Genomic DNA, 22,529 nt, shown 5'->3' with positions numbered 1-22,529 from the left:
TCTCACTGTGATTATCGTGGATAGGAAGATACATAAATATAGGTGATTCTACCACCACTACACTCTCATGTGTACTCCCATCTCATTTACCTGTCCCAGACTCCAACATTTTAATATTTCGCTTTTTAATTATTAAATTCATTTTTAATGCATATCAATAAAAATTTTGGTTTTATGAGTTATGTTTATGTATTATCCATCTTCAAAAATCCCCTCAATGATATGGAATAATTTCCCAGTATTGGACTAAATATTTATATACATTTTTTAGGTTAGCAGGTATAAAGATACCCAGATATTTGAGTTTATCTTTCACTACCATAAATTGGGATAGTATGTTGTAGAGTCTGGGAGGAAGAGAACAGTCAGTAAGAAGCAAGGGCTCTGACTTGTCTACATTGATTAGCAGCATGTCACGGTCGTCTGAATTTCTTGATTCGATTCGGGACCCTTGGGACTAGCTGGAGCAGGAGTGAAACAGAACTTAGCAGCCTGGATGAACTTCTTGCTCATATTTCTTGCTGATTGTAGAATATAGCAGGGGAATTAGCAGTCTGGAAATGTAGACAGGAACAGTGCACTGGTAATGGAGACAGGAACAGTGCACTAGTAATGGAGACAGGAACACTGCACTTGTAATGCAGTCAGGATTACTGCACTTGTAATGCAGTCAGGAACACTGCACTTAGGAATGCAGACAGGAACACTGGAGCCAAGAACTATCCTCTGGAGAGAAGTGTGTTGTTCTGGCAATGAACAGATCACAGCAGCAGGTTTAAATAGGGTGTCCCAAACAACTATTGGCTGATCGGTTCATGTGATCACAGCTGCAGAATCTGGTTGGTCTGGAATGATCACCTGACTGCATCCAAGATGGCCGCGCCCATGCAGCAGAACAAACAGTATGTGTTTGTTTACAAACGGAGGTGTGGAGCATGGGAATGCTGCAGACGGCCAGAAGGGACCCAGGTAGCCGTGATATGACAGCGGCGGATGAGGTAAGTGCGGCTAAGATCCCGATTTGTGACAGTACCCCCTCCCTTACGAGTGGCCACTGGACACTTAGATTGGGGTTTAGTTGGAAACTTGCGGTGAAATTTTCTGATGAGAGATGGAGCATGGACATCAGAAGCTTTGATCCAGGCTCTCTCTTCTGGACCATAGCCCTTCCAGTCGACTAGATATTGTAAGGTCTTATGTCGAAACCGAGAGTCCAAGATCTCTTTAATTTCATATTCATCACCATGTTCAGTCTGCACTTCAGGAGAAACCAGTTTGGGTGTATAAAACTGATTTAGCACCAATGGTTTTAAGAGAGAAATATGGAAGGAGTTGGGTACCTTGAGGTAAGATGGTAAATGTAATTTGTAGGACACTGGATTGATGACCCGGGAGATGTTAAACGGTCCAATAAAGCGGGGAGCGAATTTCATAGATGGAACTCTGAGGCGTAGATTGCGAGTTGACAGCCATACTCTGTCTCCCGGTTTCAAGCTTGGAATGGCTCGTCGCTTTTTGTCGGCCTGAATTTTGTAGCGTTGGGACGCTTTAAGTAGAGATTCCCGTACTTGGCGCCAGTGGCCTGCAAAATTCTTTAGGAAAACTTCAGAGGCAGGTACTGAGGCTGTAGGAAGTGGAGTAAACAATGGTACCCTGGGGTGTAGGCCATAGACCGTATGAAATGGAGTGGAAGCAGAAGATTCGTGATAATGATTATTATGAGCAAATTCTGCCCAAGGAAGCAGAGCTACCCAGTCGTCTTGTGAAGAAGATATGTACAAACGGAGAAATGTTTCTAGGTCCTGATTGACTCTTTCCGTTTGCCCGTTGGACTGTGGATGATAGGCCGAAGAGAAGTTTAGTTTGATCTGTAGTGCTTGGCATAAGGATCTCCAGAATTTCGCCACAAACTGAACTCCTCTATCTGAGACGATTTCTTCAGGACACCCATGCAAACGGAAGATCTCCTTTATAAATTGCTGAGCCAGTATAGGTGCTGATGGGAGGCCACGGAGAGGAACAAAATGCGCCATTTTAGAGAATCGGTCAACGATGACCCAGATGGTATTGAAATTATTAGAATTTGGCAAATCAGAAACAAAGTCCATAGAAATATGGGTCCAGGGTTTGGTGGGAATAGGCAGAGGCAAAAGTTGACCAGCTGAAGATTGTCTTGAACTTTTATGTTGGGCACAGCTGCCACATGCGGAAACAAATTGCTGAACATCCTGATGAAGAGTAGGCCACCAGTAGCTTCTCGATATGAAAGATTGAGTTTTGCGGATGCCCGCATGACCGGCAAATCTAGAACAATGTGCCCATTGGAGCAATTTTTTACGCAGATTCTCAGAAACAAAAGTTTTTCCCTGGGGAGGTGTATTGTCGGGTCTACTGACTGCGATGCTGAGTGGGCTGATAATAGGCCGTGGATCCACAGTGATGGAATCTTCCTCTTTCACCATAGAACGTGACAGAGCATCGGCCTTGCGATTTTTGGAACCGGGACGGAAGGTGACATGGATATCAAATCGAGAAAAGAATAGTGCCCATCGGGCCTGTCGTGGATTCATGCACTGTGCAGTTTTAAGGTAGAGCAGATTCTTGTGATCCGTGTATATTGTGACAGGGTAACGAGCTCCCTCAAGTAAATGCCTCCACTCTTCAAGCGCCAATTTGATGGCAAGCAGTTCTTTGTCCCCTATGGCATAATTTCGTTCAGCTGGTAAAAATTTCCTGGAGAAGAACCCGCAGGGATGCCATTGCTCATCAGCTGGTTTTTGGGAAAGAACTGCCCCTACTCCGACAGATGAGGCATCAACTTCCAAGTAGAATGGACAGGTTAAATCTGGTTGCCTGAGTATGGGAGCAGAAATAAATGCTTGTTTCAGAAGTTGAAAAGCTGTTTGGGCTTCTTCAGACCACTTGGCAGGATTAGCTCCTTTTCTGGTGAGGGCGGTGAGTGGTGCTACTACAGTAGAGTAGCCACGAATAAATTTTCGATAATAGTTTGCGAATCCCAGAAATCGCTGTACTGCCTTTAGTGTAGATGGTTGAGGCCAGTTAAGAATAGCTTGCACCTTCTCTGGGTCCATACGGAGACCAGTACCTGAGATGATATACCCCAAGAATGGGATGGATTCAACTTCAAAGGTGCATTTTTCAAGCTTGCAATACAGTTTATTCCTTCTGAGACGGCTGAGGACCTCTTTAACATGTCTGCGATGGGACTGGATATCAGAGGAGAAAACGAGGATATCGTACAAATATACCACAATAGTATGGTACAGTAAGTCCCGAAAGATTTCATTTATGAAATTCTGAAAAACTGCTGGGGCATTGCTCAGACCGAATGGCATGACTAGATATTCGTAGTGCCCATCCCTGGTGTTAAAGGCGGTTTTCCATTCGTCGCCACGCCTAATGCGAATCAAATTGTAGGCCCCGCGGAGATCCAACTTTGTGAATATTTGGGCACCTTTGACTCTGTCAAATAACTCTGTGATTAGGGGCAGAGGATACCGGTTCTTGATGGTAATGTCATTGAGACCTCTGTAATCGATGCAGGGACGTAATCCACCATCCTTTTTCTTTACAAAAAAGAACCCGGCTCCTGCTGGTGAAGAGGATGGACGAATGAAACCCCTTTTCAAGTTCTCTTTTATATATTCAGACATAGAGTTTGTCTCAGGGATAGAAAGAGGGTAGACTCTGCCACGTGGTGCGGTTTTACCTGGAACTAGATCAATGGGACAGTCCCAATCCCGATGAGGTGGTAGAGTTTCAGCAGCCTGCTTACTGAAAACGTCTGTGAACTCTTGGTAGGCAGAAGGAACTGTCAAAACTTCTTTATCAGAGGTGGAGCAATGTGGAAGAACACGTTGTAAACAGGACTCGAAACAAGTTGGAGCCCATGCCAAGATTTGTGGAGTCGACCAGTCGATATGGGGGTTATGCAATTGAAGCCATGGAAACCCGAGAACCACAGGACTAGTGGCTTCTGGGATGACCAAAAAGGTAAGGGATTCAGAATGCAGAACTCCTATTTGGAGAGTCACTGGAGAAGTCTGATGCGTAATGGTACCCCCTGGAATACGGCTACCATCAACCGCAGAGAGAAAGATGGTCACTGGAATTTTCACTAGTGGAATGGCTAGTTCAGCAGCTAATTTGGCAGACATGAAATTCCCAGCTGCTCCTGAATCCAGCAGGGCTGAAATGTATTGGGAGTCTTGAGCGTGTTTCAGGGTGACTGGGATAATACAGTCCTTGCCTTGTGGGGAGCGAAGGGCCACTCCTAGGCTCACCTCCTCATAGTCAGCTAGGAGGGTATGTTTACCCGGTTTGCGAGGACAATAATGTAGCAGATGTCCGGAACTGGCACAGTATAAGCAAAGTTTCTCTCTAACTCGCCGTTGTCGCTCGGTGGGTGAAAGACGTGCTTTGCCTAGTTGCATGGGTCCTTCAGGGAAAGGAGACAATGCGCAGACCCGTTGAATAGGGAGGAACTTGGGGTGTTTCAGCCTCCTCTTTTCTAGAGCTCTCTCTCTGAACCGAATATCAACCCGATTGCAGATGGTAATCAATTGGTCTAGCGTTGTAGGTAAATCCCGAGATGCTAATACATCTTTAATGTGGTCAGACAGGCCCTGCCAGAAGACCGCAAGAAGAGCATCGTTATTCCACGACAGCTCAGAGGAAAGTGTTTGAAATTGAACGGCATACTGGCCCACAGTCTGCTGTCCTTGCCGAAGCCGCAGAATATCTAAAGCGGCTGACGCTGTTCTTCCAGGCTCGTCGAATATTCTGCGGAAGGTAGACAGGAAGCTATCAATATCAGATAAAATTGGGTCAGATTTTTCCCAGAGCGGTGATGCCCATGCCAGAGCTTGCCCTGATAGTAGCGAAACAATATAAGCAGTTTTGGTACGTGCAGTAGGGAAATTCCCGGGTTGTAATTCAAAGTGTATACTACACTGGTTGAGAAACCCACGGCAATTCTCCGGATCGCCGTCATATTTAGCTGGCGTGGGAAGATGGAGTCCGGATGAAGTGGGTAGTGAAGCAGGTATTACTGGCTCAGGCGGAGTATGGGATGGTTGACTGCGGAATAACTGCAAGGTATCCATACGTGTAGAAACATCCTGCAGCAATCTTAAAATTTGCCCCTGGTTAGATTCTTGTCTCTCAATGCGTCCAGCTAATATTTGGACAGAGTCCTCCCTCGGGGTATGTTCCCCTGGCGGATACATTGGGCCAGAACAAACTGTCACGGTCGTCTGAATTTCTTGATCCGATTCGGGACCCTTGGGACTAGCTGGAGCAGGAGTGAAGCAGAACTTAGCAGCCTGGATGAACTTCTTGCTCATATTTCTTGCTGATTGTAGAATATAGCAGGGGAATTAGCAGTCTGGAAATGTAGACAGGAACAGTGCACTAGTAATGGAGACAGGAACAGTGCACTAGTAATGGAGACAGGAACACTGCACTTGTAATGCAGTCAGGATTACTGCACTTGTAATGCAGTCAGGATTACTGCACTTGTAATGCAGTCAGGAACACTGCACTTAGGAATGCAGACAGGAACACTGGAGCCAAGAACTATCCTCTGGAGAGAAGTGTGTTGTTCTGGCAATGAACAGATCACAGCAGCAGGTTTAAATAGGGTGTCCCAAACAACTATTGGCTGATCGGTTCATGTGATCACAGCTGCAGAATCTGGTTGGTCTGGAATGATCACCTGACTGCATCCAAGATGGCCGCGCCCATGCAGCAGAACAAACAGTATGTGTTTGTTTACAAACGGAGGTGTGGAGCATGGGAATGCTGCAGACGGCCAGAAGGGACCCAGGTAGCCGTGATATGACAGCGGCGGATGAGGTAAGTGCGGCTAAGATCCCGATTTGTGACACAGCATATTATTCACAAGTAGGTGTGACCCCTGCTAGATACAAAACACATCAGACAAATAGCCATTAGTGAGAAGTTGGGTCTGCGGTTGTTTACAAAGTGTTTGCAATGTACTCACAAAATCGTCAGGAAACCCAAACCGGCACAATGTCTCAAATAGATGGTCCCAAGTGACTAGCTTGAAAGCTTTTTCAGCATCTAATGATAGAACAGCCGGGTTTGAGTTTTCAGATGCTGTATCACTGCCAGGACATTTGTCACTGAATGCAAGGGGATGGGTGGGGGACCGCGCTCACTTAATATGTGATATGTAACAGAAATAGCTGTCTGGGGGAACCAGAGAGGTCAAAGGGAAGTTCTAGCCCTTAAATATGTAGGAGTAGGTAAAATAATTGGTCCCCTTGGCGCAATATGAATCAGTAGGCAGTGTCACAGTAGGAGGAGGCTGCTGCCACCACTGGACTCCTTTATGGCATCCAGGGGTGCTGGGACTGTTTGACATTCCATCCTTAAATGACCGGTTTTCCCGCAGTTGTAGCACTTTTTCTCCAGCCTGGGCTCTGGTGGTCTCTGATAACTCCCAGGGACAGCATGGGGCGGTGGCTGGCGAATGGTACCCGAAGGATTAAGTACTTGCTTTCGGGGTGAGTAGAAGAGGGGTATCCCCCTGATTGTACAGTCCTTTGGTGTTGGCTGTTAACCTGGCGCTTCTGCCAGTGTGGCCTCACTGCCACATACTGATTCACCAACTGGGCGGCAGCTTCCAGGGTGGCTGGTTTCCCGTCCAGCACCCATTCTTTTACCTCCGGTGCATACCATCGGCGAAACTGCTCTTGGCACATCAAGTCTATTACCTTTTCCACGGTCTGGGCACCTGCTCCACGCACCCACTTCCTGGCTGACTCCAGCAGCAGGTTGGCAAACTCCTCATGGGTGGCGTGGAGGTCCTTTGTAAGGTCCCGGAACTTCAGAGGATAGGTCTTTGGGGTAATATTGTACCGTTTAAGGAGTGCTCTTTTCACTATATCATAGTTCGCGCAGTCCTCTGCGGTAGGCCTCCACTGCACGTCCTTGCAGTGTGGGCACCAGATGCTTAACCCATTCCTCTCTGGGTACAGCATGTAGCCTGCAGGTCCTTTCAAATCCCTGCAGGTGCTCATCAATATTCCCAACACAGTCCTCAAATTTAGGGCAAGGTAGAGATGACAGTCTTGATCCCTATGGATGCTTTCTTCCAACAAACTATATTAGAGCTCACTAGCGCTAAGAGCTGATATACATATAGTTATGTTTTATACATCTGCTGATCGTAGTATATTGTGATACATTTTATGAGGGTGGTCATGTACATTGTTACACTCATGAAATTGTCTATGATGATATTTAGCTGGTTATTTCGATGTGTATCTTTGCTTTTATATTATGATGCTTGTTATTATTAAATACATATTATTATATGGTGATTCGTGACAACGTCTTACTATCTATATTTAGTTATTACCAGCCAGTCAGGTTTTTAGCGCTGCAATTTGTTTTCAGTATATTCGACTTTCTTCCAACAGAATACAGAATACAGAATACACATTTCCTCCAAAGGAAAGAATTCCCCAAGAAAAATTGCAAACCCCAAACAAGGCATTTCCTTACACCAAGATATACAAAAGACTTCCTAAACAAAGGCTTATTGTATCAGATATATACATCAGAAGTAATGCATTTCCTCTAGCAAGATTAAAACAAAAAAGAAACAAATTTTCTCCCCTGAAATAAAGATTCCCTGTATCAAAATATACACAATATAAAAAAGAAGTGCATTGGAAATTATATAAATAAACACCCTGCGCTATTTCCTTTAAATAAATTTATACCAAGTTACTTATAAGTAATCCAGTCACAGCGCCTTTCTGCAATACTTCTCCGTGATTGGCTGGTCTAATAGAGACTTCCTATAGGTCCCAGCTGTAATTGTCAGTTCATACAGCCAGTGGGACTGATGGTCGATTTTATGTCAGCCCACCATTCTGAGTGATTGACAGCAGTTGAGGGCTGCGAGATGAATCTACCGTTCATGTTTATATAGAGTATACAAATCAATATTGCCACAATATCAAAGTTCCCAAATTAGGTACTATCTATTCAATATATTGATAAACATATAAAACTGGTAGATATTTCTAAGGTAGTGTTGTTACATATAACATGATGCACAAAGTGCTTGGAGAATTGTGGTTTTTATAATGGTGTAGTAGATACTGGGGCAACTGTGTAGATGTGTATAGTAATGTGGTGCCAAGCGGCAAAGGGATGTACACATGCATCACTATAGTGGGTTGGGATAGTCAGTGGTTGTAGGTTTGCTTGAAGGGGTTTTGAATGCACTGTTAAAGGGTTGTCAAGATCTTATCGTAAGTGCCTCAGCTCAAAATCGATATTTATACCTTTTGGTGATATGGTCTTCTTGTTGAAAATCCATTTTGATTCATATTTGGAAATAAGCCTCATGTAGCCCCACCCTCCATGGCTTGTCCACTTTTCTGATACCCATAAATTTAAGCAGAGAGGGATCTTGTGCGTGATGAGTGGCAAAATGTTCTGATACACTAGGTTTATCAAAGCCTTTTTTGATGTTTCTTTGGTGCTCTGATATTCTTACACTAAGTTTCCTAATGGCTCTCCCAATGTATTGCAGAGTGAAGGGGCATTGAAGTAAATGAATGATCCCTGCAGTGTCACAAGTTAGTCTGCTGTCAATAGTATGTTCCTCTCCAGTGGTGTGGGAAGGGAAAGATGTAACAGATTTTGTGTTATGGATGTGGACACCTGTTGCAATAGTAGAATCTTTTCTCCCATTTCTTTCAGCCATGTACTTTTCATGGGAGCAGTTTTAGGGGGAATAGTACTGTTTACTAATTGTTTTCTAAGGTTGTTCGCTTTGATGTAGATGAACCTTGGTTTCTCTGGGAGAATATTTCTTAATTTATCATCACCTAACAACACTTTCCAATGTTTTTTGACTTAGAAATAAAGGGAATGGAAATGGGTTCTGACTGTTTGTCTTTCATGATGAGAAGGTTTTCCCTGTCTGTGTCTTTGACAGTATTGAATGCATTTTCCACAGTATCTTGGTCATAATTCCTTTCTAAAAAGTGTTTTTTGAGTATATTAGCTTGTATATCATATTGTCAATTTTGAACAGTTCCACCGTAACTTCGTAAATTGTCCCTTTGGAATATTTTGGATCCAATTTTTGTGGTGACTACTGGTGGAGGGAATGTACGAGTTGGAATCTACCTCTTTGTAGAAGGGTTTGGTTTCAATTTGATTGTCCTCGATGTAAATTTCCAAATCAAGAAATTGAAACATCTGGACACTGGTGTTTGCTATAAAGTGCAATTTGAGATCATTTTGATTGATGTACTCTAGGAACAGGTCCAGACAAAGAGCACATCGTCTATGAAGAGAAGCCACAATAAAATATGTTGGGCATATGGGTTGTTTTCCCAGATAGTGTCATTCTCCCATTCTGCCACAAACACAAACCACAAATTTTGCTCCAATAGCGGTACCGCGAACCTGTCTGTAGATGTGGCCCTCAGACCAAAAGTAATGCCTTCCCCAGATAAATCCTGTTTGATCAGGATGAATAATATGTGGCAACAGCATTTTTAAGTGCTCTGCTAACAATTTTGTGAAGATTTTATTGTCTACATTAAGTAGTGATATAGGGGGATAAGAAGATGACATCTCTAAATCTCATCCCGGTTTAGGTAGTAATTTAATCAATGCTGAGTTATAATGTAGTGGTAAAAGATTTTTTGTTAATATGTCATTGAGAACATTTCTCAGGCATTCACAAATTAGATCCTGCAAGATCTTATAGAATTCACCAGACATTCCTTCCAGGAAGGGAGCTTTCATGGGTTCTAATTTGATTACTTGTTTACTTCCTCTAGCGTAAATGGGAACATAAGTGAGGCGGCCTGTTGTTCTAAAATCTATGCTAGAGAGTCATTGTCACAAAATGTTTGTTTATTGGGAAGGTGTAGGCCTTCTCAGTATGAAGATCACTATAGAATGACCGTAGGAGGTCAGCAATCCCTTTCCCATCAAATGCAAGTGACCCATTTCCATCTTGCAGAGATGGAATAACATTCAGAGCTCTATCTCCCTGTAACAAATTAGAGAGAAGGTGTCCTGATTTATTTCCAAATTAATAAAACTTGTATTTAGAGTTATGAATGTGAGAATCACTAATTTGGGCCACAATGTTGTCAAAATGGATTTTCTTCACTCTATAAAGTTTTTTAGTGACAGGGGAGGAATTGGTTTTCAATTCTTGGACGTCAGTTGGGTCTGTGCAGTTAAGTATGATTGAGATTGGTCTTTCTTATGTTTTCAGATGTCAGAGATAATATGTCTTCGAAGTACTGACTCAGCTGTCTGCCAAAACAGTTGGGGATCATCTTGATGCTGCTGGTTTTTGTTTGAGAATTTATGCCAGGCCGCAATTAGCATGTTACGGAATTTTAGCGAATTGACAAGCTTGGCAGGAAATCGCCATTGTATATGTAGACCTCTTACTGTCTGATTACTAAGCTTGAACCAGATCAGCAAATGATCCGATAGGCTCAAGGGCTCTATACCTACAGTCTATTTTAGGAAGCAGGGTGGAGGAGACGATGAAGTAGTCGAGCCATGTGCCGCTGATAGAGAAGTGTATTCTTGCCTTGTGGAGTTTCTGGTCCTCCAAATATCTATTAAATGGAGTTGGTCTGCAAAAAACACCACCCATGATAACATGTGAGTCCTTATTTGCTTGCAAACGGTTAATTATATTCTGAAAAAAACTATTGCTATAGACATTGGGAGCATATAAATTACAGAGGAACAATCTATGGTCATTGATTAAAACATCCAAAATAAGAAATCTACCCTCAGGGTCTTTAACTGTGAGTAAATAAACCTGATGATTTTTCTTTATCAGCATCGCTACTCCCCATGATTTCACGTTATAAGAAGCATAATACATAACCTGAAAGTCTAAAATGGAGTTTCTCATGTTCCTTATCAACAAGATGTGTCTATTGTAAAAAGGCTATGTCAGCCTTTACCCATACTTGCCAACTCTCCCGGAATGTTCGGGAGACTCCCGCATTTTACGGGAGTCTCACGGACTCCAGGGAGAGTGTGGCAATCTCCCGGATCTCCCGCAATCTCCCGGATCTGCCCACTTCCTAGAGAAGTGGACAGAATTAAGTCCAAAACACCGCGATTCACCATGAATGGCGGCGTTTGGCCCCGCATCCTGCTGTAAAATGACGCGTTTGCATCATTACGTCACAGGGGCGGGTCCAAAATGACGCAAATTTTGGAGCCCCGTCCCCCATCACGCCCACCTCCCCCAGGCAGGCTCCTGGAAGCCAACTTTCAAAAGTTGGTAAGTATGCCTTTACCTTAGTGAGATAAGTGAGAATTTTTTTGCACTTAACAGGAATTAATACAACCCTACATTCCAGGAACAGAGGTTCAAAAAAGACATTGTTAGTAAACAAATAAGATGACATTTACCCCTTGCTCTTCACACCCCACAACAGAATAACTCCAGATCTCTGAACTCCTTGGACTTTTACTCTTCCATCCGTAACAAAAACCTTTGTTTTATTACGTTCGCTTATCTTAATGATGTTGTGCCTTTTCCTCAGTCATTCATTTGTAAACTTGCCTGATGAAGGGGCCTCTGTGCTCTGAAAGATAGCAAATATAATCATTTTTTTTTTGGTTAGTCAATAAAGGTATCACTCCTATAATACTTTTGTCTTTTTTGACACAAAAGTATTTAACATCACATAGATTTTTCTGGCTAACATGGTACTGCAAATAATAATAATACATTTTTATTTTTTTTGTTGCACAATTAGATTATGAGAGAGGGGTAAACTGTCCCGAAACTGGTGTTGATTGTCACTGAGGAAGTTCAATATACACACAGCCCACAGTTTAAAAGTACCACATACAGACTGTATGCTTGCAGATACAAGTTGCTAGGTGACTTTTGCAAAGTAAATCCTGCGCTGAAGTTTGCATATATACAGTCAATATAATATGAGTGAGTATGTAGGGTTCGATCTCCAAGTACATTTATTTAAAATGAAAAAAAAACAAAAAAACCCTGAAACATGAAATTAAATAAATTGCAGTTATGCACTTATGACCACCAGGTGGTGATGCACAGCTATTACGTAGATATAATTGGGGAAGATTCATATTCAACAGGTTGGTATGCTTTAGCTATTAAGTATATTTTAATTGAGAAAACCTTTTAAATTAAAATATGTGAAATGCATATATTTTAGTTTTATTTCTGCTCTAATTGAGACCAGGTGCCTAATACAATTTCTTTCCCTAAAAATATTATTTTATTTTCAACTTACCAATAAACTCACTGAGACAACAATAATGATAACAGTTCTGGGTATTTGACATAATAGCTTTGTAATGCACTATAACTAAATACATTTATTTCAGAGAGTCCATCTGGCAAGACTACACGCAAGCAGATTATATTGGTCCTAGTGCTTCTTTTAATATTGATGTTGATGTTCCTTATTTTGATTATCCTCACAAGTCTACTGTTTACTTACAGTGAGTATTTGTTTATACAGCGATAATAACAAGAGATGTTAATGTATGTGTACATTCTTGTAAATAAGTTTTGTAGTGGGCTCTGATGTCATGACTTCAGTGTTCATTAGGAAAACTTATGTATTATAAAAAATAATGCCCTCACTACTGTAAGTTATTACAGATGTCAAAAGTCACCTAGGAGAGCTGAGACCTGTATAAAAAGCATTTAGCCTGTGGTCTAGTGCTTTTTCATGGTCACTGGAAGACCTCAGTAGTGGCTTGCCTGTCCCTGAGGCTGGGGAAAAACTACTTAACATTTGGGACAACAATACAATTTCATACATTACATTCTTTTACATTAACACATGGGCATTTAAGAACCAGGGCTGAGTCTGGACTTTCTTGAGACATCGGGACCCGGATGGGTTTAACCTTTATTAATGTCCAGTACCCATATGTCACCACACTGCCCAATATTACCACTACTCCCTTTCTCCGAGTATATGGAAATAATTTTGATCTCAAATGTACACTATAAAAATAATAGCAATCACATGGAAAGTGAGTAGAGTGTTTGAAAGCTTCCACCCTAGACTTGGACCTTAGTGGCATAGCCACAAATCCAGGCCTACTTACTTACTTATCCTTGACTAATCAGAGGAGGAACAATGAAACACTCACCTGCCATAAAGGACTCACAGAGAATAATTAATTAAAGTCATTATTTAAATAAAATGAGTAAAAAAAACAGTGGCTGATCTATAAGGTTACTGCCTATTACTTAAAATGCCATGGATTAGACACAAAACAAAAGGTGGCTAACAATATGCACCTAATAAAAATGGTGAAAACGCTACAAAAACATTGGTCGGTATGTAGCGCTAGTATTATTATGATATTTTCAGGTTTCTCAAGAAAGTCAAGCATATCAGTTATCTTACCATTAGTATAATACATTAGCATTTCTGTGGGTGCAAATGTTTTCAGTCTTTGGCTGTTTCTTCCTCAGATTCCAGTATAATTAAAGACCTGTCACATCTGAAGAATAATGGTAAAAAGCCTCCAACACTATTGTTACAATATCCAAGAGTTACAGGGTATCCCAGAGTGCCACCGGGATAGTGACACTAACAGTCACTACTGAGAACATCCTACTCCAGTGTTTAGTTAACAAACATTTATGCAGGGTATCTGAGTACTGTTACATGGGTGAGATACACATTTAGGTGGTTAGTCAGTGTAAATTCAATCTAATTTTACTTATAAATAATAGTAAATATTTTACCACATTACCAACAACTAACTGAACTCAATGGCACACAAGAAGGGTACACGTGCAACAATAAGATAAATTTTGCCAGTGACCTGAATACTAGGGATGTGCTTCTCACTTTTGACTGTCCACACATATATGTTATTGGTGGGATTTATTTGTTGAGCATTGGCCAGGAGTGATGGGGTTGACTGTCTCACCCTTGGCTCCTCACTGTCAGTTGTGGTGTGGGCTGTTTTAGACAATGGTGTGTATATGCAGGGAACAAAACCTTGAAAGTATATGTGGATAGGGATGGGATGTGTTTCCTCCCTCAGTTTAACCTGTTGTTGTAAAAATAGTGCTTCATTCCCTGGGTCAACAGAACCTGCCTTTTCTCCTTGTGCTCCTTGCGCCCAGCCCAATGGTCACTCAATTAAGCAACATATTTAGGTGCAAACAAGCATACATTCAAACAACAATATTTATTCAAATTAGTATAAAGAACCCCATATCTTATATCTCTAGCTTTTGACTAATGGGTGTAGTTGGGTTTATCTCTGTTAAAAAAAGATCTCTCATCACAATCATTCCCATTTTAAATCTCTGTCACTGCGTTAACTATGGAGGAGGCAAGGTTTGGGCCATGGGAGAGTTTTTTGGGGCAAGGTGCCGGGTCTTGTTTATGCCGATGGGATAATCAAGATGCATTTGCTTTGTCATTGACCTTTTTATGAGAAACATAAATTAATTGCTTGTAGGGAGAGACTCCATTGCAACAACCTCTTTTGAGTGCCCATACAATGGCTGAGCACTCCTTCTCGATACTGTACACTGCCTCTCGTCTAAATAGCTTACACAGTATCTATGCATTCTTGTCTACATTGTCACTCACCTTGCTCAGGGCACCTCAATCCCCGCCTGATGAAGCATCAGTCTACACCAGAAATCTCTCTTGAGAAGACTTAATGCCCTCTCACATTCTGGTGACCATTCTATGGTTTGTGCAAACTTTTTGTGGTTAAATCAGAGGTATGGCAAGGGTACTTATAGAGGCACAAATTTGTGGTAGTGCTCGGTGAAGCCAATTAAGTATATACTTCACTTTGCCTATCCACAGCCATACTTTAGCTCAGCCTACTCGGTGGGCTTAAAAAGTTATGTTTGACATTTTTATGGCCTAATTGTCACTCCTGCTGACTGGATGTAGGCCAAGACCTTAGTGACATGTTGTCACCCATTGGGCATCGAAGACAGCAATGTCATAAGAGGAGGTATGAAAAAATTCCTCAAAAACAAACATACAGGTTGTGCTGCGGAGACCTCCTATGGTATGATTCTATAAAGCTTACTGGGGAATCCAACAAAAGGAATAGACAATGCTTTAAAATTGTCAAAGCAACTATATATTTAATCACAAATAGTACAATCACACATGTATGAGAACATATTAAAAATTAACCATTCTATAGCCGGCCGGTCTATATCAAAATGATAATATACAAAGCGGGTCTTCACAATTAAAATCATATAAAAAACTGATTGTAACCATGCTGCACTCAGCGACAGAAGTTGGATAATACCAACCCATTCACTCTTTATAGGACAAGATCGTTGTGTGCTTAGTGTCACAGCTAAAACGGGAATAATGAAAAAGATATCTCTTTGTATCCAGAATTAAGGACTATAGTACAACTCGAACCATAGAGGCAATCACCTCATTGTCAGCAGCAGATAATTACTCATTAGATGTTAGAACTGCAGTTCGAATATGACAGGTTAATCAGCTCCCTCTTGGGAATAGATGTTACTATTATAGTTGTATGAGCTGCAAGACACATACAGCAGCGTACTTCTTACCAGTCTTCGTCTTCTACCCTCCGGAGGGAATTACAGTCACTGGTAGCACTGAGTCTGAGCTTTGAGAAAGTGCAGAGAACGGGCACGAAACGCGTCAGTGAGAGGTCAACGATTGCATCCTACTACCACGCGGATAAGATATACATCAGAGTCGGTTATAATTTACCACGGATACGCTGGAGCGAAGATCCTTAATCCTCTTGTTTTTCATCGACTTGTCCATACCAGTTAAACATTGGACAACACAAGAGATTTTGACCCGGAATCCTACTTGTTCAACTCCCGCTGACGAGCTGTCTCCATCTGGACTATCTTGAGGTATACCGACTGCAAAAAACCGCGATCCAGGATTAATAGTAGGATTGCTTTTGGAATATATTGTGCTACCAGTGACTGTAATTCCCTCCGGAGGGTAGAAGACGAAGACTGGTAAGAAGTACGCTGCTGTATGTGTCTTGCAGCTCTTACAACTATAATAGTAACATCTATTCCCAAGAGGGAGCTGATTAACCTGTCATATTCGAACTGCAGTTCTAACATCTAATGAGTAATTATCTGCTGCTGACAATGAGGTGATTGCCTCTATGGTTCGAGTTGTACTATAGTCCTTAATTCTGGATACAAAGAGATATCTTTTTCATTATTCCCGTTTTAGCTGTGACACTAAGCACACAACGATCTTGTCCTATAAAGAGTGAATGGGTTGGTATTATCTAACTTCTGTCGCTGAGTGCAGCATGGTTACAATCAGTTTTTTTATATGATTTTAATTGTGAAGACCCGCTTTGTATATTATCATTTTGATATAGACCGGCCGGCTATAGAATGGTTAATTTTTAATATGTTCTCATACATGTGTGATTGTACTATTTGTGATTAAATATATACTTGCTTTTGACAATTTTAAAGCATTGTCTATTCCTTTTGTTGGATCTAAGAATCTAAGTGGGAGTGTCAATAGTCGAGTGGGCGTGGTCAACCTACTGTGGGGGCGTGGCTAGCACTTTACAAGTTCTAGACCGCACTGAAGCCCCCTCCCTCCCCATTCTTCACGGTCTGGCTTTGTAAGGATCTTTATGTAATAAGCCTCCATAGAATCAAAGTACTTTAAATGCAGCTGTCACATGCTAGCTGTATAAAAAAATGAATTGGTTTTTGAAATAAAACTCACTGAAACAAATTAAAACATAATTGTAATGGCACCATCTGTATCACACTGTCCCTTCATCACACTGTGCCCTCCATCACAGTTTCTCCTTTATCACACCGTGCCATGGAGCCATCTTTATCACATTGTGCCCCCTTATCACCATCACACTAAATGAATAATTATATATATATATATATATATATATATATATATATATATATATATACACACACATATATACACACACACACACATGTGCACACGCACACACATACAATATAAAGAGCCTCCTAGTGTCCGCCATACAATACAGAGAGCATTCCTGTGACCACCATACTATACAGAGAGCATTCCTATGACCACCATACCATACAGAGAGCATTCCTGTGACCGCCATACTATACAGAGAGCATTCCTTTGACCACCATACTATACAGAGATCATTCCTGTGACCACCATACTATACAGACCGCATTCCTATGACCACCATACTATACAGAGAGCATTCCTGTGACCTCCATACCATACAGAGAGCATTCCTGTGACCGCCATACTATACAGAGAGCATTCCTGTGATGGAGAGGGTGCAGAGGTTACAGCTGTATTTCGGGGGTCCAGGAGTCAGATTTGACAGGTGTCAGGGATCATGAGGAAGGGAAACATATCTGGATAGAACAGAGGGAACTGATGTGCAGGACAAGGAAAGGTCAATGATGGGGGCTCTGTACGGTACAGTGCACCGAGAGTTGGGAGGGGCACTGGAGACAGTTATCAGGAGCAGAGGTGAGAGTGCTGGTGGAATGCAGGGTTATCAGGAGGATCTGGGGATGCTGGGAGGACCAGTCCTCGAAGCAGAGATTTAACAGACCAGTGCTTAGGGAGAGAACAACTAACGGAGCTGACAGATCCCCCTCACTTACTTCTGTTGGTCTGTTCTCAACTTCCCACAGTGTTGGCTCTTCTGCACTGACAGCATGGTGCAGTGACAGGAACCGGGGTTTTTTTCATAGTTCCTCTTTCATGGACCAGCCACCACACTAGCCCCTCCCCCCTCTCACGGCACCAACCCCCCCCCCCCCCCGAGTCGCGGGGGTGGGGGGGTGCCGCGAGTCGGGGGAGGGGCCACATTTTTTTTAGTTTTTTTTTTTTATGCTATGTAGCACAGAGGGGAAGATAGCGGGCGGCTGCTGCGCCCCATCGGGCTTGCGCCCTGGGCGACGGCACCGCCCGCACCACCCTAGTTACGGCTCTGGTTTAATATAACTGTATTTAGTGCAATGTGTCAATTATGAATTTGGCTTTGAAACATTTATGGTTATGCTGATCATGCAGAGCATTATGGAGTCCAATGTAATATGATGGGCAGCACTTTTGCTTAGTGGTTAGCACTTCTGCCTCACAGCACTGGGGTCATGAGTTTGATTCCCGACAATGGCCCTAGCTGTGTGGTTTGTATGTTCTCCCCACGTTTGCGTGGGTTTCCTCCCACTGCTCCGGTTTCCTCCCACACTCCAAAACATACTAGTAGGTTAATTAGCTGCTATTATATTGACCCTAGTCAATTTTAGTCTGTGCACATGTATGTTAGGGAGTTTAGACTGTAAGCACCAATGGGGCAGAGACTGATGTGAGCGAGTTCTCTGTACAGCGCTCGGAATTAGTGGCGGTATATAAATAGCTGATGATGATGATGATACACAAGAATGAAGAAAAACAATAACCTAATATGTTTTAACAATGAACTGCCTATGCAATATATAATTTTTGAATATAACACTGATTTTTATGAGACTAGGAACATGAAGTAGAATTTGAAAATTTGGATATTAAACCATTTTCAATATATTCTCATTTGTTTTTCTTTAAGAAACTGAAATGATCATGGGTGAGCTGAATGATTTGAAGAACAGAGGAAAGTTGAGAACAACATTATCTGTATGGAGATTCAGTTGCATCTTGTGTGTCAGGCATCATTCCTGCTCTCCTTCTTTGCTGTGGGGACAGGCGTGGGTGCTATTTCTTGCTGTTAGTGCATGGTTGCGAGACCCAACTTCCGGTTCTTCCAGCCACTACCCCGCACATGGGTGTCCGGTTGCTAGGCAAAAGGACGATTCTTTGGTTCTTGTATTGGCAGTCAGTTTGATGTCACTGACTCTCCATATCTTACATAAGGCAGTCTCTGACATTGGTCCAGTGCCAGAGTATTAGATCACTCCCCTAGTAATCTGGCATGTTCCCTATTACTTCTTGACCCTTGGTGCTCCTAGTTCTGTTGGCTATCCTATTCCTGACCTGTTTCTTGACTAATCTCTTGCCTTTTGTACTGACATCATTTGGATCTCCTAGTTCTGACTTGGCCTATTCCACTGCCTCATGTATCGGTTCCATTTGGATCTTCCAGATTGACTTCAGCTACCCTGACTGCCTTTCTGATTACTCCTCAGAACTTCTATTGCACTTCTGTACATCAGGCTTGTCCAAAATTCAGGAATAGGCTAGTTACTACTGCACCTGTTTACACTGGATAGTTTCTACTTCTGAAAAATGGCACCGCCCCCTACCTAACAACGGGGGAGGAGTAGAAGCGTACACACAGTGCATTTCTGAGGACACATAATAAATGTTGTGGAGTTCTCAACCAATGTGCAGTCCAGTTCGAGTACTCCCCATGAAACTTCTCTTCTGAAAGGGCAAAGGTTGCATACATGATCTCCTTGCTGTATGGGCAGGCCTTTGCCTGGGCATTCCCTCCATGGTTTCTGACCTGGCTAGTACACAACTCTCCACTGTGACTCCAGCTTCCTCACTAGCGACTTGCTGCTCATTGAGCCTTCAATCAGTTTTTCCGGGACTCTCCAAATCTGTTTGCCACACCCAGTCCTCCAGTTCTTCTATCCACCCTGCTATGCTTCCTTTCTGGTTGTCTTTTGTAAGGCCGCAGCCAAAGAATTGCATCCTCACCATTTTTGGGATGGCAGCATAGACTTAATCCCTGTGAAGACCATTTCCTGTGGTCATGACTACCCACTCTCGTTGCCCGAAAACTCAGGCCATGTCTGAATACATTTCAGACAATCGCAAGCGTGATTTCATCTGCAAGTGTTCTTCTCCAGAAGGGGTTTTTCTTCATTAAAAGGATGGATTATTCAGTCCCGATATAGATTACCTTTGGCTAACCGACATAACCATAAAGAACCACTACCCCTTACTTCTCATCTCTGAACTCTGTGACCACATAAGCGTGGCCAAAATCTTTACTAATCTAGATTTACTAGGTGGTAACACTCTCATTAGAATCTTTCAGGGTATTGAATAAAAGACTGCCGTCAACACATGCAATAGTCACTGTAAATACCTGGTGATGCCGTTTGGTCTCAGTAGCGCTGGCAGTCTTCCAAGAATTTGTGAATGAGATTTTATACCACTGTATAGTCGTTTATCTGATGATATTTTGTTCTTTTCCAAGGAATTGAAAACTCACCACGACCAAGTAGGGAGGTTCACAGTGTTTTCTGGTACCATTGTCTGCACTGTCTCTTTGAACAAGAGAAAATTCCATACCTTGGTTATATAGCATCCAGAAAAGGTCTAAAGATGGATCCAGAGAAAGTGGCTTCTGTCCTTTATTGGCCTCAACCTTCGGGTTTTAATGCTATTCTCCGATTTGTGGGATTTGCTAACTACTATCATCAGTTTATTAAGGATTTCTCTACAGTTATAGCACCCATTACTGCCCTATTCATAAAGGAGCTCCTCACAAAGGAGAGAGGCAAACCAGAGGCATGCTCTGCGTTTCAAACCATAAAAAAGCCTTTGTCCACCTTGCCAATTTTCTCTCAACCAGACATCACTCAACCATTCTTTTCAGAAGTTGATGCCTCCTTCCAGAGGGTTGGGGAGGTTCTGGCTCAAAATGATCCATCAGTGAAATTCCATTCCTGTGGGTTTTCCTCCAAAGAGCTCACTGTCTCATCCCAGGCAGGCAAGATGATCTCTTTTCTTTACTCGTTTCAATCTTAATTTGATCTACAGAGCAGATTCCAAGAATCAGAGAGCTGACACTCTATTGTTTCTTTGACACTTCGGATCTTCAGACCACTCCAAATCCTAAACAAACTTTGGTTTCAACCAGCATCTTAGCACTAACCGGTAATTCACTTAAAATGCCACCAGTTGGTCACTCCTTCCTGAATGTCATATTCCATTCTAAAGTACTCAGTTGGACTTATAGATCAAAATTAGCAGGAAATGCAGAGGTTAAAAATATCTTCTCTTTAGATTCTAGATACTACCGGTGGCCCACTCTTCTTCAGGATGTCCAACAATTTATCCAATCTTGTACTATCTGTGCGTGGCATAAAATTCCCAGGCAGACTTCCTTGGATAACCTTTGGCCATTATCTATCCCCAACAAACCATGGTCCAGCATCTCCATGGACTTCATTACAGACCTGTCTGATAGCAAAGTCTTGAACACCATCTGGATAATAGTTGACCGCTTTTCTAAAATTGCTCACTTTGTACTAATTAAAAGGATTACCTTTCGCTCCAACCCTGGCCACCCTCTTTATTAAACAAATCTTTTACCTCCACGGCTGTCCACAAGAAATCATTTCGGACTTAGGTGTTCAATTTATTTTCCAGTTTTGGACGGCCTTTTGCAAGGACCTGGGAATCAATCTCAATTTCTTCTTCAAATTTAGACAAACGGGCAGATAGAGAGGGTGAATCAAGACCTAGCATTTTTCCTGGGAGTTTACGCTTCTGAGAATCAGGACAACTGTAGCAACTTACTAGCATGTGTGGATTTTCTCACAATAATCATCTGCATGAGTCCTCTGGTTCTACTCCCTTCTTCATTGTTTTTGGTACCCATCCCATATTGCCCGAATTCTCTTCCCTAAGGAACTCAGCTGTTCCCCCAGTGGAGACTGTAGTTCATAATTTTGCGATCATTTGGTCCGAAACCAAGCAGAAATTTTTATAAACCTCTCTTTGTTACAAAAAAGCTGCCAACTAAAGACAATGACCAGTCCCAGTAGGAGACAGGTTATCTACAAAGAGTTTAAGGTTCAGGGTACCCACCATGAAGTTGGACTTACCATATTCCCTTCCAGTCCAAAATGTATTTCATATTCCCTGTTGAAACCGCTGGTACTGAACAAATTCTATAAAGAGACCACAAATACCCCTAGTGGTGCAGCACCTGTTTGGGATAATTATAGTTTAAGCCCCTCTCTCTTTTAATGTTGTGTGGGTAAGGTTCTCCATCTACATAGAGATCAATGAAACCAAACTATTAGTTTTATTAACACTCCACCAAATGGTCTTTCAATCACTACCAATAATCATTTAACTAACCTTACGGTATCCAGTAAGAAAGACTTTGGGATAAGCATACAAAGAGTACAAGAGAGAATTGTTCTATAAGCAACTTGGGACATCTATCTCACCATGACTGATTTAGTGGTAGAGCTTCAGTGCCACCCCAATTTTGACATTTTCAGTCACCTCAAGGCTTCCTGCATTCATTGGCTACTTCATAAGGCTCCTTTCTACCTCAGTGACTTCAATCCAGCAGAAGCCTTAATTCCAGTCAGTACTGTCCCATCTCCCTCAGTGTCTTTTAACCTTATGTCACTCACCGGACTGTGAGTGCTTCTTCCCGGACATTTAGGAACCGTGCCCGTCCTCCATCCTGAGGGACTGCGCATGCGCAGCCCTTTCCAAACCTTC

The 22,529-nt window shown here is 42.2% G+C and overlaps 1 protein-coding gene across 1 annotated transcript in view; it reads left to right on the top strand.

The window, feature by feature from the left end:
* The window catches only part of LOC142149798 (perlucin-like protein), a 53,327-nt gene that overhangs the window by 16,014 nt on the left and 14,784 nt on the right, over positions 1-22,529 (top strand). The window contains exons 3-4 of the mRNA XM_075205105.1: positions 12,433-12,549; positions 13,541-13,582. Of these exons, the coding sequence (XP_075061206.1) occupies positions 12,433-12,549; positions 13,541-13,582 (159 nt within the window). The remainder of the gene's footprint in view (positions 1-12,432; positions 12,550-13,540; positions 13,583-22,529) is intronic.

Source organism: Mixophyes fleayi, chromosome 4, assembly GCF_038048845.1.
Source record: "Mixophyes fleayi isolate aMixFle1 chromosome 4, aMixFle1.hap1, whole genome shotgun sequence".
NCBI lineage: Eukaryota > Metazoa > Chordata > Amphibia > Anura > Limnodynastidae > Mixophyes > Mixophyes fleayi.
Note: the sequence above shows the minus strand (reverse complement) of the source record. Positions and strands in the feature narration are given on the sequence as shown.